Source organism: Chiloscyllium plagiosum, chromosome 37 (assembly GCF_004010195.1).
Source record: "Chiloscyllium plagiosum isolate BGI_BamShark_2017 chromosome 37, ASM401019v2, whole genome shotgun sequence".
Taxonomy (NCBI): Eukaryota; Metazoa; Chordata; class Chondrichthyes; order Orectolobiformes; family Hemiscylliidae; genus Chiloscyllium; species Chiloscyllium plagiosum.
The window spans coordinates 30096045-30112600 of NC_057746.1; the positions used below are offsets into that span (position 1 = coordinate 30096045).

At 46.0% G+C, this 16556-nt stretch overlaps 1 protein-coding gene across 1 annotated transcript in view; it reads left to right on the forward strand.

Moving 5' to 3' along the window:
• LOC122541552 (tenascin-X-like) overlaps positions 1-16556 on the forward strand; it is a 110919-nt gene that overhangs the window by 16645 nt on the left and 77718 nt on the right. The window contains exons 6-8 of the mRNA XM_043678381.1: positions 12566-13024; positions 14312-14527; positions 15727-15954. Coding sequence (XP_043534316.1) covers positions 12566-13024; positions 14312-14527; positions 15727-15954 — 903 coding nt within the window. The remainder of the gene's footprint in view (positions 1-12565; positions 13025-14311; positions 14528-15726; positions 15955-16556) is intronic.

The following is a 16556-nucleotide window of genomic DNA, read 5'->3' on the forward strand; positions in this document are numbered from 1 at the left end:
CACCCAGACACAGCTACACCCAGACACAGCTACACCCAGACACAGCTGCAGCCAGACACAGTTGCACCCAGACACAGCTGCACCCAGACACAGCTACACCCAGCCACAGCTACACCCAGGCACAGCTACACCCAGACACAGCTGCACCCAGGCACAGCTACACCCAGCCACAGCTACACCCAAACACCCACACCCAGGCACAGCTACACCCAGGCACAGCTACACCCAGGCACAGCTACACCCAGGCACAGCTACACTCAGGTACAGCTACACCCCGGCACAGCTATGCCCATACACACACACATATTCTGTGTCAAGTTGAACTGAAATGCCAGCCACTCAGCCTGCCCCACATTACTAACCGGCCACATTTGTAAAAACACATACAGAGTCATTGCACAGCATTAACTAGCACTGATGGAAAAGCTTTAACATCACAGGTTTCTGGTCAGACAGTGACTCCAAACCACTTGAGAATCCAGTAAGACATGGTCAAAAAGATACATTTAGAGAGAATCTCAAGAGAGGAGAGAGAAACAGAGAGTTTTCGAGAGAAAATTCCAGATCTTGGGGCTGTGGTAGCTGAAGACATGGAGGTCAATAGGGGAGTGATTAACATAGGGGATGAGTAAGAGGCTGGAATGGGAACAGGACAGCTGGTTGGGAAGAGGGCCCAGGCAGTGGGGAAAACAGGACTGAGACCATCGAGGGATCTGAATCCGATGGTCGAGCTTTCAGCTGATGGTGGACTGGGAGATCCTGTGGATCAACAGAGTCTATTTCTCTGCTCGCTTCCTGCAGTGATTGACAGTCCCAGGAACCTGCGTGTTGTCACGGTGACAGACTCCAGCATCAAGCTGCAGTGGGAGAAATCTGTTGCTAGTGATGGCCATTACCACATTGTGTACAGCTCGGAGGGAAGGAAGCGTGGAGAGCTGAGGGTGCCGGGGAAGAGCAGCACAGCTACCTTGGTACAGCTGGAGGGTGGCACCAAGTACACAATCTCCTTGGTGGGTGAGCAGGGAACAATGAGGAGCAAGCCGGTGATCACCAAAGCGACCACTGGTAAGTGGGATATAAGAACATCAAGGGCATCAACAAATAGTTTACCCTTAGCCAGAGCAGTAAGCCATGGCATCACAGCTTAGAAAGAGACTGAGGAACAAAGTTATGGAATCAACAAATTAAAGGTAGGCCTTTCAAGCAATTCTCCACACATAATCTCGGAGAAAATAGGCTTGCTCATCATCCAAACACTACTGAGGCTGGAGATGGATTCAAAATCTAATGACTGAGATTTGTTACAAAGAAATGACTCATTCTATTTTGGCACTTCAGCACAGATTCCATTTCCATCTTTCCTCATTCGTTCCATTCTGTGTTTCCGCGTTCATTCTGCTCGCGTTTCCCATTATTAATTTCATTCTCATTTTCCATTTGCCACCCCTTTCCCACATTCAGTCACTCACTTCTTTTTGGTATTCCATTCCATTCTCTTCATTTCCCTGTTCCGTCATTTTATCCCATTCTTCTGTTTCAACATTCAATCCATTCCCATCTTTTTTCACGTTCAAATAATCACAGGAAGCCATAGCAGAAACAGGCCATTCAGCCCATAGAGTCTACTTTCCCATTCAATGAGATCATGGCAGATCTGATCATCGCTGCTGAAAATGTGTTGCTGGAAAAGCGCAGCAGGTCAGGCAGCATCCAGGGAACAGGAGAATCGACGTTTCGGGCATAAGCCCTTCTGCAGGCTTATGCCCGAAACGTCGATTCTCCTGTTCCCTGGATGCTGCCTGACCTGCTGCGCTTTTCCAGCAACACATTTTCAGCTCTGATCTCCAGCATCTGCTCTCACTTTCTCCTCTCAGATCTGATAATCCTCAACTCTACCTCACTGTCTTTTCCCCATAACCCTTAAGTCCCTTACTAATTAAAATCTGTCTAGCACAGCCTTGAATATACCTATCGACCAAACCTCGATGGCCTTCTGCAGTAAATTCCACAGACTCTCCACCCTTAAATTACTGCTCCAGATGTGACATGCCTAGCACCTTGTACAGTTTCATTAAGTTCCCTATTCCAATAGTCCAACCCCCTTGAAATAAGGGCCACTATTCAATTGGCCCGTCCAATGTGTGCTAGCTTTCTGTGTTTCATGCACAAGTCCCCCCATGTCCCTTTGTGTTGCAGCTTTTCTCCATTTAAATACTATTGTTCTCCCTTTCAAAATGAACAATTCCACATTTTCCAACATTATATTCCATTTCCCAACTTTTGTGCCCACTTACGTAACATATTAGTGTCTCTCTGTAAACTGTTGGTATCCCTTCACAACTGTTTCGACCTAATTTATGTCATCTGCAAATTGCTTCCTTCCTCCATATTGTAAATAGCTGCAGTCTCAGCAGTAATCCCTGTCGAACCCCACTGGCTCCAGGTTGCCAACCTGAGAAAGAACTCCTTTACTCCCATTCCTTGTTGTCCTACCCATTAGGCAACTGTCCATCCAAACCAACGTACTGCCTCCAACACCATGAATCTTATCTTATGACAACTTTTTGAGAACTACCTTGTCAAACACCTTCTGGGAGGCCAAATACAACACATCTTGAAAAACCTGAAGAAATTAATCAGATATGATTCACCTTTTCTGAAGCCGTGCTGAATCTGCTTGATCAGATTATGATTTTACAAATATGCTGCTATTACTTCCTGAATAATTGATGCCAACATTTCGCCAACAATCGATGTTAGGCTCATCGGCCTATAGTTACTTGCTTTTGGCTTCCCTCCCTTTCTGAAAAGGGGTGTCACATTGGGAGGTTTCTAATCCCTGGACACTGCTACAGAATCCAATCCTTTCCCATTCTACCTCTTTCATTCAATTCCATTCTTCCCTCCCATCCATTGCATTCCTATCTTCCCACAGTCTTCCTATTCCCAGCTATCCTCATTCATTCCATTCCCATCTTACACAATTACTTACGTTTCACTGTCCAAGATTCATTCCACTTATATAGCTTCATATTAATCCATTCCTATTGTTCCCTTATCATTCCATTCCCATCTTTCTTCATTTGTCTCTGTTCCACATTTCACTGCATTCACATCACAAATTCCAATTCTTTTTCTAACTATTCATCTGGCACCTATGTTCATTATTAACCCATTCCCATTTTGCATCATTCACACCGTTGTCACCTTCCAATGTTTAAAGTAGTCTCAGATTCAGCATTGATTGCCTTCCTGTGTTTCCTCATTCATTCCATTTCCAGGTTCCCTCATTTATCCACATCTCACCTGTCCTCAGTCATTCAACTTACAACTTCCATTGCTTATTCCATACCCATATTCCACCATTTCTCCCAATTCCATCTGTCCTCATTCATTCTATTCCCAGTTAACATCAGTCATTCCATTCCTAATTCCCATTATTTAATCCATTCTCTTTTATTGTCATTCATTCCTGCCCCACTTTATACCATTCATTCCATTCCCATTTAGTATCCATCATTCCATTCCCATATAACATCATTTATCCCATTCCCATTTTCCATTATTGATTCTATTCCAACTCAACATCATCCATTCCATTCCTGGTTAACACCATTCAGTCTATTTCTACTTTCCCATTTTCATTTCATTCCCATTTATTATTAAACATTCCATTAATTCATTCATTCTATTCTCATTTTCCATGATTCATCTAATTCCCATTTTCCTTTATTCATTCCATTTCCTTTTAATATCAATCATTCCAATTTGACATTTTTCCCTTTATTCCCATTAAACATCACTCATTCCATTCCACCACCATTCCACTCATTCACATTAAGAACCAGCATTCCAATCCCATTTATTGTCATTCATTTCATGACCATTTTCCACTATTTCTTCCACTCCCATTTAATATCCATCATTCCATTTCCATTTAACATCTTTCAGTCCATTCCCCATTTCCATAATGCATTCCATTTCCATTTAACATCCGTATTCCATTCCCATTAGTTATCATTCATCCTTGTTTAAGATCACTCACTTCCACTTTCAGTCACTCACTGCATTTGCATTTGACATCGCCATTAGAATCCCACTTTCTGATATTCACTCCATTCCCATTTCACACCATTCATTTCATTCCCACCCTCTGTTATCACTTCATTCCCATTTAATATCATTTGTTAAATTCTTACTTTCCAACATTCATTCCGTTTAACATCATTCTATTCCACTTATCATCATTCATTCCATTCCCATTTAAGATCAGGCAGTTCATTCCCACTTTCCTGTTTTTATTCCATTCCCATTTTCCATCATTCATTCTACTCCCATTTAATATTCTTCATTCCATTCCCATTTTCCATCATTCATTCCATTCCCACTTTCTGTCATTCATTTTATTCCAGCTAACATCATTCATTCCAATCCTAATTAACATCATTCATTCCATTCCCACTCTCCATTCATTCCATTCCCATCTTCCATCATTTATTCTATTCCCATTAACCGTCATTCATTCCATTCCCAGTTTCCCTCCTGGATTTTAGTCCATCTTTCTCCTCATTTATTTAATTCCCTTTTTCCATCATTCATTCAATTCCTATGTTTTCTATTCATTCCCTTTTCACATTTCCTGTATTGATTCGATTCTGCTATTACCTCACCCTGGATTCCCATATTCTATATTTTAATTCCATCCTCATTCCCATTTAACATCATTCAATGCATTTCCATATCCCAACATTCATTCAATCTTACTTTCCATCCTTTATTCCATGGCCACATAATATCCATCATTTACATCCCCATTTTCAGTCATACAATCCATTCCCACTAACATCATTCATCAATTCTCACTTTCCATCATCCTTTCCACTCCCACTAACATCATTCAATCCTGTCCCATTTTCCTTTATTCATTCCATTTCCATCTTCCATCATTCATTCCAAACCCATTTAACATCATTCGATTGAGTCCTCCTGTTCATGACTTATTCCAATCGCATTTTCCATCATTTATTCAATTCCAATTTCTCATCATTCATACCATTCCCAAATTCCCTCATGGATTGCATTCTCCCTTTTTCTTCATTCATTTAATTCCCATTTTCCGTTGTTCATTCCATTCCCATATTTCCCTTTTCATCCCATTGTCACAAACCAGCATTAATTCACTTATGGTATTACCTTATTCATCTATTCCCATAGTCTGTCGTTCACTCCGCCCTCATTCCATAACCCATTCCATTTCCGTTTATCCTCATTCATTCCATTCCTGACTTATTCTATCCCATGTTCTGCCATTTATTCAATTCCCATTTTGCCTTGAACTTTCCACTCTCTTTGATTATTCGTTTAATGCTCTGTTTCATCTTTCATTCCAACCCGATTGGTTTTGATCTTCCATGTGATGTGAGTGTCCTGCTGCCTTTATGAATGTGGGAGTGAACTGTCTCTTTCAACCACTATGGCTGGTGCACATGCAGTACTGTACTATGAGTCTGACCCGGCAATGTTGAAGGAATGGGAATATCATTCCAAATCAGGCTGATGTGTGACTTGGAGGCAGTAGTGTTCCTGTGTGATTGTCCTGTGCGGGTGGGGATCTTGGGTTTGGAAGGAGCTTGGGAGAGTTGTTGCATGCACCTTGTAGACGGTACACGCTAGTGCCATATTTAATTGTTTTTGGTTGCTGTGCTCATTGTTTTCGCTGTCCCTATGTTGCGCTGTAACTGGCTCTCTCCTTATCTAAAGGATTCTGTTGTGGGAATTTCCTCCCCTCTAAGCCACACCATGGTCTACTGCCAGGAAATTGGAAATCACCTACAACAAATCTGGTTTCTCAGTTGTCATCTGGATGAGACTGGGTTCAGTGAGGAGTTACCATTTATTTCGATAGGCTGTGTCAGTGAACGGAAGCCTTTGGTTGAGGTGATACTAGTGTGCTGCACTGACAGAGACACCAGCCTTCAACTGAGAGGTTAGAGTGAGGACTAGATTTCCCTGTCTCATTGCTCCGTGTAGATATGGAAAGATCAGTGGGCATTATTTGTAGTGCAGGTGATCCTGGAACACCTTTGCTCAGAACATCCCTCTCCCATAGTCCCTTTCATGACCAAGAACAATGACAGCAATGGGAGGTTACTGAGATAGAGGGAGGATTAAATAATTCAAAGGCCCAGAATTATACTGTCGGCACTTGGGTTCAAATCCCACCTCAAAGCTGATGGAATTCCATCAATAAATCTGGATCATAACAGTTGCCCTTAGTAAGAGTGACTGTTGATTATAGTCAAAACCCCTCTGGCTCACTAAATACGCCCTTACCTGGTGTAACTCGAGTCCCACATGTGGCTCTCAACAGCCCTCTGAAATGGCCGAGCAAACTACTCTAGTCACACGACAGTTAGGGATGGGGAGCAAATGCTGGCCCCACCATGAACATCCAGATGAACAGCTGAATAAAGTAAAAAGGGCCATGGAGAGACTTGTACATGAGGATGAGGATTTCACATTGACATCCTCACTGGGAAAATCAGAAATACAGTAATTCAGTGTGTTGTCTCCTTGGAATTGATGCAAATCTGAATAAATGGGCTCGAAGCACCACAGGAGTAGAAAGTAGCTCTCTCTGTGTGAAGGTGTTTGAAATCAGCAAATCTGCACAAATGCAAGTCTGTCTCCTCACAGATCTCGCCCACTGCTTTCAATTTTTCTGTACTTTGACTTCTGGCTTGCACTTTACTATGTGGGTCTTGTTGTTTCAATTCACTGAGCGAGCGGAGGGAAGTGAAAGAGGAACTTGTATATTGGCCTTCCCAGTTTTTGCTGCTCTCTTGTGACCTGCGTTGCTTTAATGCCATTCCAATGGATGTAGGATTCTACCATCAGAGCTATCCATCTCACAGAGAAGAAAGAGCCCTCTGTCCACCGTGGCTATTAGTTCCAAATACTCCACGTTCCAGACCACTTTCTGCTGTCTGGATCTTGGCACGAGCCACAGATATTTGAAGCATGCTTGCGGAGTCTGGAATATGCTTCCGAATTCCCTGTATATGCTGACCTTTGGTGACGGTCCACCCTGGAGATCTATCTTGTCATGTCCCCTTTGGCAGTCTGATAGAGACCATTTAAATCTGGGCATCTCTCCACCCCAATGCATGTTTCCATTCGTGTCATTCACAAGAGGATAGGTTTTTTTGCATCTTCCAGGACTTTCCATAGCGTGTTAATGACTGTTGGAATTTGGGAAACACAGCAACTAATCTGCACACGGCAAGGTGACTTACCCCACAACATGACATTGGCAGGACAGGCTGGTTCAGTGATGGTGGTTGGTGGTGGCTAGCCAATCAGTTACATCCACCCTAGAGAGGCAACAGGGCTTTAAGGTTTAACACCTCATCTAAAGACAGCACTGCTGGCAGTGCAGCCTTAGCTCCTTACTGCACAGGAGATCAGCATGGCACATCTCCAGTGGGACTCAGATCTAGAGCCGAGATTATCACCAATGGAGCCGTGGCTGATTTAGATCCAAAAGCTTTCGCCATTCAAATATTTTCTGAATTGACCATAGAGTGTGTTTGACTTCTTTCTTTGTTTAATTTGCTTCACTGTTTGAAATGCATGCTGTTGTGACAATGCAGAATCAGGTCTTTAATGAGAGAACAGACCTGTATGTGCTCAGGTCAATCACCCTTCACTGTCCAGTATACGTGCAGCACTCAGTGACTCACTCACAACCCAGATACTGCCATGGGGTAACTCGAACCTTGACCTTAACCCTAAAGCTTCCTTTCAGCTCAACATGCCATTTCTGTTACCATTAAATAACGGCTCATCAAAGTGACATCAGAAACACAACATGCATCTGAAAGATGTACTTAGCAATCCTTCTCAACCTCTTCTAAATTTCTATAATGGCCCGTTTAAACTGTGTGATAAATTGACCTTGCAAAATCTTCCATTTCATTCTGATAAATACAGTGGACACCAGGTTAACTCTTACAGGCCATCATAACCACAGCTGAGTAATTTCCATTCATTCTCTTCTTTGTGAAAACATCTCATAACTTCAGACTCCTTACACAATGCACACCATATCCAGCAGTCAGATATTTTAGCCCATTGTGTGCTAGTTCCAGAGAAAGCCTGGTCATAAGCTACACAGATGATGTGAACTTTCATTCCCATGGGATGGAGTCAGCCCAAGCAATGGTTAATCCTATGCACACACATTCTAATTTCCAGGAGGAGGAGGAGGTGTTTTCAATAAGTAAGCAGGTGGGGAGGGCAGTTTTGATTATTTTTAATGTTTATATGTGGGATGTGCCAGCATTTATCATGTATCCTGAACTGCTCCAGAGAAGGTGGTAACAAGTCATCACCTTTGGTCACTGATGTCCATGAGGGGTCAGGACAATCACAGCGCTGATCCAACTGTGTGACGCACTAGGTAATCTCAGTGCGTAGTTTACAGGCGACCAGATTGCTGTGGGACTGAAGGCCCAGAGATGGTGGGGATTTCCTTCCCTACAGAAGGGTGAACCAGATATGTGAGTTTTTTCCAACCATCCACAATGGTTACATGGCTGTCTTTAGCTTTTTATTCCAGAGTTTTATTCAATTTGAATGACCATTCCTGGAGTTGAGCCTATGTTCCCAGAATGTGAGCCTGGAGTCCTGGATGACTCGTCCAGTGCCATTATTGTTATGTTATCTCTTCCCTCACCCCCTCTCCCAATCCTGTCCTCCCCACCCCAGGTTATTGGGGTTTGTGTGAAACAAGGTGAATAAGGGACAGACACTATTACACTACTCAGCTCAGGACTGGAATCTCCCTTCCGTGACCTTGTCCTTTCATCCATTGGCCAATACCATCTCAGCCAAGCTAACCACCAGTATGTTGCAGTAAAGTCTTCTTGTTAGTCAAACAGAATACCTCAATCAGACCGCTCTTGCTTCAACATGTCAGTTACACGATTTTAATCCCCACTGGGTGCTTAGACATCTGTCAGTTGGCAGCAGGTCCTGGAAGTAGATGTGAGAAGCAGAATCAAGCCTTGTTCCTCTTGCGATATTGGGCCCACACTCTCTAAGAGGTGGACAAAAAGCCTGTTATAGAGGGCCCACCAATACAGAGAGGTTGCTTTATGCAGATGCTGACAGCAAGGCAGCCAAAAGCAGCAGATATTCTACCTGAGGTCACAGAATGCTGGACAGTGTTACAGTGAGAGGTGTGTGACACAAGCTGTAAAATAACATGCTTTGAATTCCTCAAATTTCTGTCCCTGTCTGAAACAAAATTGATAGCAGGTTATAGTGTTCGAGTGAAAGTTATATTACAGAGACTGGGTCGTAGTGAAGATTGTGTTTCAGAGGGTGTAGTACAGTGAATATTGTGTTACAGAGCGAGCAGTACAGTGAAAATTGTTTTATAGAGTCTGGTACAGTGAAGACTGTGTTGCAGAGAGTGTACAACAGTGAATGTTGTGTTATAGAAAGCATGTTACTGAAGGTTATATTACAAAGAGTTTATTACATGAAGTTTGTGTTGTAGAGTGTGCTATGATGAAGATTACAGTAGAGAATGTCACGGTGACATTGTTTTATAGAGTTTGTGCAACACGCAGGTTGTGCTGTAGAGAGGGTAGGAGAGCAAAGATTGTGTCAGATAGTGGTGCAGTGAAACTTGTATTAGAGAATGTGCTAAAGTGAAGATTGTGGTATAGACTCATACAGTGAAGTGTGTATCATAGAGAGAGTGGTATAGTGAAGATTAAGTACAGAGATAGCGCAGTGAAGATCTCATGACAGAGAGTATCGCAATGAAGATTGTTATAGAGATTGTGTAACATGAACATGGTGTAATCAAGACAATATGTTACATCTAAAAGATGGGCTGCAGGGTGTTTGAATACAGACTGGTGATAAGTGACTTAATTAAACTTTGAAAAGCACTGATCATGGAGAACCTTAGAGGTGCAGAGTCTCTGATAAAAAGCAGAGGCTAAATATGAATTGGCTGTCGATTTCAGTGTTAAGCAGGGAAGCTCTCAGTGTATCTCAGGGATGATTGCTGACCATTCCATTGTCTGTTTCTCTCTCCAGGTTGTTCACACCTAATTCCAAGGAACTGTTGACTTTGATTCATTTCCCTGCCTTTTTCCTTCAGCAGCTCTGAGGAATGAACCGTCGGACGTTGGGCACGTTCAGGCAGTCACTCTCTTCCTTCCAGTTCTGCTTATGAGACAGTCCAGGAGTCATCACAATTTCCATTTTGTTTTCCCACAGCAATTCCATCCTTCTGTTTCTCCTCCTCCTTTTCATTTCTACAGTTTGATATCCTGGATGTTGTCATTTTCTCTGGACTTTATCAACCTTTTTAAAATTATTTTGAGAGATGTGCTTGGTAGTCAGTATTTTTGTTCACTTGGGACCCCATCTCAGCTCCTGCCTTTTTCATCGAATCAGTCAGTGAAGTCTGGATGTGCCGGATGGGAGTGGGACAATATTCCATGAGGGGAGGGTGTGTCTTGTTTAAAATCAGCAGGATGACAGCTGTGTTACAATGAGGGAAGAAAGAGGAATGTATTTCAGCTTTGTTCCACTTCCAGGAACTCCCCAGCCTCCTGTGGAATGGACAAAGCTGTTTCTGTGTAACGGGCTTGTTTTGAAGGTGACGCACAGTGAGGACAGATAGACCCTCGATGGGAAGTGACCCCTTAATATAAACCCCATCACACCAGCTCAATGGGACAGTGAGTCTGTTCGAGATAGTCAGAGGCCAATGGGTCGCAGAGATCGGTGGGTCGCAGAGATCGGTGGGTCACAGAGATCGGTGGGTCACAGAGATCGGTGGGTCACAGAGATCGGTGGGTCACAGAGCTCGGTGGGTCACACAGATCAGTGGGTCACAGTGATCAGTGGGAGACAGAGATCAGTGGGTCACAGAGATCAGTGGGAGACAGTGATCAGTGTGAGACAGTGATCGGTGCGTCACAGTGATCGGTGGGTCACAGAGCTCGGTGGGTCACAGAGATCGGTGGGTCACAGAGATCAGTGGATCACAGTGATCGGTGGGTCACAGTGATCGGTGGGTCACAGAGATCAGTGGGAGACAGTGATCAGTGTGAGACAGAGATCGGTGGGTCACAGAGATCGGTGGGTCACAGAGATCGGTGGGTCACAGTGATCAGTGGGAGACAGTGATCGGTGGGTCACAGTGATCGGTGGGCCACAGTGATCGGTGGGTCACAGTGATCAGTGGGTCACAGTGATCAGTGGGTTACAGAGATCAATGGGTCACAGAGATCAGTGGGAGACAGTGATCAGTGGGAGACAGAAATCGGTGGGTCACAGAGATCAGTGGGTCACAGTGATCAGTGGGTCACAGAGATCAGTGGGAGACAGTGATCAGTGGGAGACAGTGATCAGTGGGAGACAGAGATCGGTGGGTCACAGAGATCGGTGGGTCACAGAGATCGGTGGGTCACAGTGATCGGTGGGTCACAGAGATCAGTGGGAGACAGTGATCAGTGGGAGACAGAGATCGGTGGGTCACAGTGATCAGTGGGTCACAGAGATCAGTGGGTCACAGTGATCAGTGCGTCACAGTGATCAGTGGGTCACAGAGATCAGTGGGAGACAGAGATCAGTGGGAGACAGAGATCAGTGGGTCACAGAGATCAGTGGGTCACAGAGATCAGTGGGAGACAATGATCAGTGGGAGACAGAGATCAGTGGGAGACAGAGATCAGTGGGAGACAATGATCAGTGGGAGACAGAGATCAGTGGGAGATCTCTGTGACCCACCGATCTCTGTCTCCCACTGATCACTGTCTCCCACTGATCACTGTCTCCCACTGATCTCTGTGACCCATTGATCTCTGTAACCCACCGATCACTGTGACCCACTGATCACTGTGACCCACCGATCACTGTGACCCACCGATCACTGTCTCCCACCGATCTCTGTGACCCACCAATCACTGTGACCCACCGATCTCTGTGACCCACCGATCTCTGTCTCACACTGATCACTGTCTCCCACTGATCTCTGTGACCCATTGATCTCTGTAACCCACCGATCACTGTGACCCACCGATCACAGTGGGAGACAATGATCAGTGGGAGACAGAGATCAGTGGGAGACAGAGATCAGTGGGTTACAGAGATCAGTGGGTCACAGAGATCAGTGGGTCAGTGATCGGTGGGTCACAGAGATCAGTGGGTCACAGAGATCAGTGGGTCACAGAGATCAGTAGGTCACAGAGATCAGTGTGTAAGAAGATCAGTTGGACATGCTTTAATCGGTTAAATTCTGCCCAACCTGAAGCCTCCTGTGTTTGATCCGGTGTTTCTGTCCCTCTGTGGGATTGAGGATTGTGTGGAATGGGAGAGAGAGAGAGCAGTGTTTCAGTGAGGCTGGGCAGGATGCTGCTGGGATTACCGTAGGAAAGTGGAGTTCCGAGGGGGGGTTGTGAACACTCAGTGAGGAACAGGGTCATTTGCTGCTGCTTGTCAAAACAGCTACTTACCTTCAGCTCTGTTTTAACAGAAGGTGGCACCCAGGGCAAACTGGCCAGAGGGTACTCATCACCCACAGAGGCTGCCAGTGAGAACCAGCTTGTCCAGAACATCTCGAGGACCATCTCCAAGACGATCATGGCTGGGGAACTCTCTGCTGCTGATGTCGGCCCAGTGATGTGGTCCGTCATTCGGCGTTATCCGGCCTTTCCCAAAGAGGTCAGGCGCTCTACCAAGGTGCTTCTCAATATCCCAAATACGGGAATCCCCCGAGTCAGTTCCAGGTCTGGGAGAGGACCAGGGAGACACAGAGGATCCAATGTGGTTGGCTCCCCTGCAGTTTCCCCAAAGAAGCCTAAGGGAGGAGTTGCTGGCTCTCCCGGAGACCGGGAAGCCATTCGCATTCCCATTCCCCAGCAAACCCACAATGGAACCGTGAGCCCTCCCAGCACCAGGACGCCTGAACTAAACAAGCCGGAGATTTTTGGAGGTATTTAAAATCCTGCAGCAGCTTGCTGGCACTGTCTCACACACAACCTGACCGCGGTTTCAGTCTTGCTGAGTCAAAACAATGACCAAACTCAAACACACAACATGTTTGCTCAATGCAGAATCAGAAAAACACAGCACAGGGTTACAGCACAGAAAGGGTCCATTTGGTCCATCATTGTGGTACTAGCTTCTTGCAAGACAATGCACTTTGTCCCATTCCCCCCTCCGCCTTTTCCCCAGAGCCCTGCAATTCTTTTCTCTTCAGGTTCCAATTCTCCTCTGACTGAATCAGCTTGTAGCAACCTCTCACACAACACGGTCTAGATCCCCACATTTCCTCCTCCTCCTCTTTCCAATCAGTGATGACTGGTTTGCGATCCTTCTGCCAACAGGAACAGGATTCCCTTATCACCTCGTTCTGGACTCTTCAAGATTTTGAACACTGCTCTCAAACTACCCCTGAAACTTGTCTGCTCTGAAGGCCACACCTACTCCTCACTAACTAATATAAGGCCAGCAGCGAGATGACAGACTCGATTGGGGTTTTCTCCCCAGCTACCATTCCGAATTCCAGCAATCTGTGCCCCTATATCCCCAGCTCCCTCGGCATCAGCTCCACCAGAGAATCATGCCCTTTGTTTCACATTGAGGAGAGTTTTGTCTGATGCAGAAAGTTGCTGTGATTTTGAGGGCACTGCCTGGAAACAAATTGACCTTTCAAAGGGGAATTGGATGATTTCCAAAAGGAGGAATTGTAGGGCTCTGGGGAATGAATGTGGAATCTGATAGCTCTTTAAAAGAGCTCTTCCGAATGGACCAACAGCTTCCTTCTGTGATGCATCATTCAGAGTTGCTCATGAAGGGATCAAATGGCTAATTTAGTAAGCCTTTCTTGTTCAATGGGATTCTTCCCATTTGCATGGAAATAGCCCGTTGTTTCCTCTCTGTGTTGTAACGAGAATTCTGAAGTAGTGGTGAATTAGAGTTGGACATGTGGGAGGGGGTTTAAAAACCTTTCTCACTAGTTTATAACATTATAATCATGTGTTTGTTAGAAGGTGGAGTTGGGATCTTGGGCAGTAATCTCACTCACACACACACAAATAAGTTTTATTGCCAAGCAAAAACTGACTTTTTTTCCACCCACTCCTGTTTCCTTTCAACAGGACAACGCTATGAAGTCTCTCAGCACAGTACCTCTGAGGCTAATCCTTCCCAAACCATTCACACTCCGGGAACTGCAGGTACACGCTTTCAAACTTTGTCCCTCTCTGTTCTTTCTCAGGTAAAGGCCCACCACTTTCTGACATGGAGAACATCGTCGTTAACTTTACTAGAACCTTCTTTTTTCCCAAGGGTACTTCAAATGGCGGTTGTTCAGGATCGGAATGTAAACTGGCCTCGTACCTCATGTTTCCTTTTGAAGACAGGGCACCTCATGACACATTTATATCGCACATTTCACCCGGGAAAAGGCATTCTGCAATGAACATTGTCAAAGGTTAATCAGTGCAATGGACACCACAAGGAAATCTCAGACTGGTGACCGAAAGCTTGATCATAGAGACTGGACTGAAGGTGCAGAAGTGAGGGGGAAGGTCAGAGAGGTGTAAGGAGGAAATCCCAGAGCCTGGGGCTTTGCAAACTGAAGGCACAGCCAGTCGTAGTGGAGTGATTAAAATTGGGGTGGTGGGGTGGTGGTGCAGCACAGGTGTCTCAGAGAGCTGTGAGGCTAGAAGTTTTGGGAAGAGTGAGGGGGTCTGAGCCATTTATAACAACATTTCACTGAATTGACCGGCGCCAGGTGTAGCTCAGGGAGCACAGGAGACTGGGGAACAAAACCCGCTGCAAATTAAAACAGGAGCAGGAGATCTGAAGTTTACAATGGGTGGCGGTGGGAGTGCTCATAACTTGGAGAGCATTGGAATAGGAAAGGCTAAAGGCCTGGTCATTTCAGGAGCTGCTGAGCTGGGTTGTGGGTGGATGGGTGAGACCGTGGAGGTGGCAGTAGGCGACGTTGGTGATGAAGAGAAGGTGCGTTCGGATCTATGACAATCTCATTGTGCAGATTCAATGGGCTGAATGGCCTCATTCTGCATTGTAACACCTCTGCGGGTCTGAACAGACAGATAAAGGTACTATCTCCTTGGGAACACACTGTGTACTCTCAACACTGAGGCATCACTCCCAAAGCTCCAATGTTGTATATAACAGAATAGCCCAGAACCAATCCGCTTCTTACCAGCACAGAGTTACTGCAGGGAGGATGTGGAGGTGCACATTACTATCTCACACACACACACAGGCACACACACACACACACAGGCACACACACAGAGGCACACACACACACACAGGCGCGCGCACACACACACAGGCACACACACACACAGGCGCGCACACACACACGCGCCTGTCACTGGGGAACTGGATTGGAACAGACGTTGTACACCGTGCCGCTGTCTGATTTCAGTCAAAAATCCTGCCTTTGAAGAGGAGTGGCACTGCCTCATGAACTCAGCGCTGTCACTTCGCATGGGAATGCTGACTGAACATTGATCCAGCCTTTCTCATTCTGTAACCTCTCAGGTTCTGGGCCAGGTGGAGACAAAACTCAGGGGGCAGGCAGTAAGGAGGAGGAGGAGGAGGAGCAGGAGGAGGAGGAGGAGGAGGAGGAAACAGGGCAGGAGGAGGAGGAGGATGAAGAGCTGACCACTCCCTCGAAAACAAAGCTGGAGGGCCCGGCCATTCCCAGCGGTCCCTCAGACAGCCCTCCCACAGCCGCCAATGACCCACTCCTCACTACCCAGAGCTCTTCCCCAACGCAGGCTCCCAGTGACCTTCGACCTTTTGACCTCCCGGATTTGACCACTGCCGTGAACTCTTACCACGTTGCGCCTGACGACAAACTCTCGGCTTCCATTACAGGTAACCGACTGATGTGGCTCTGATGGCTAGATTCACTCCAAACAGGAAGCGAAGGTGGGATGCCATCTTACCCCATGGCTAGACCATGACATTGACCCCCTTCTGACCTCCCTTGTCTCCCTTTCTTTCCAGGTTTCCTGTACTGGCTGTGGCCGGTTTTTCTTTTTGCAGGAACTGAGCACAATCACGCAGGCGGCCATTTTGTTTCCCGCTTGCTGCACAGGAGCAGGTTGGAGCCATTCACCCCATCAGACCCATGCTAGCACTTGGTTCAGTCACCAACTCCATTGGCCTGGTTTCCCCTACAGCCTTTCCTGATGGAAACTGCCTGGGGAAAGGAAGGAAACAATCCCAGATTGTCACTCCCCTTCCTGTGAAGAGGGGTTTCCTGAGTTGACCCCTGGGTGGTTGGTGGGGGCTGCTGTTGGAAGCCCCATGGAAATCATTCCCCTTGCCCTGCTCGATCACATTGTGCAGTGGAGCATACTGTTTGTGGAATTGGTGGGGCCGGAGGTGGGGTGGGTGCCGTGATGTCAGGTGACCACCCACCATAAGGCCAACAGCAGCAACATTATATGGTGGGGGTGGGAGGGGAGGTCATG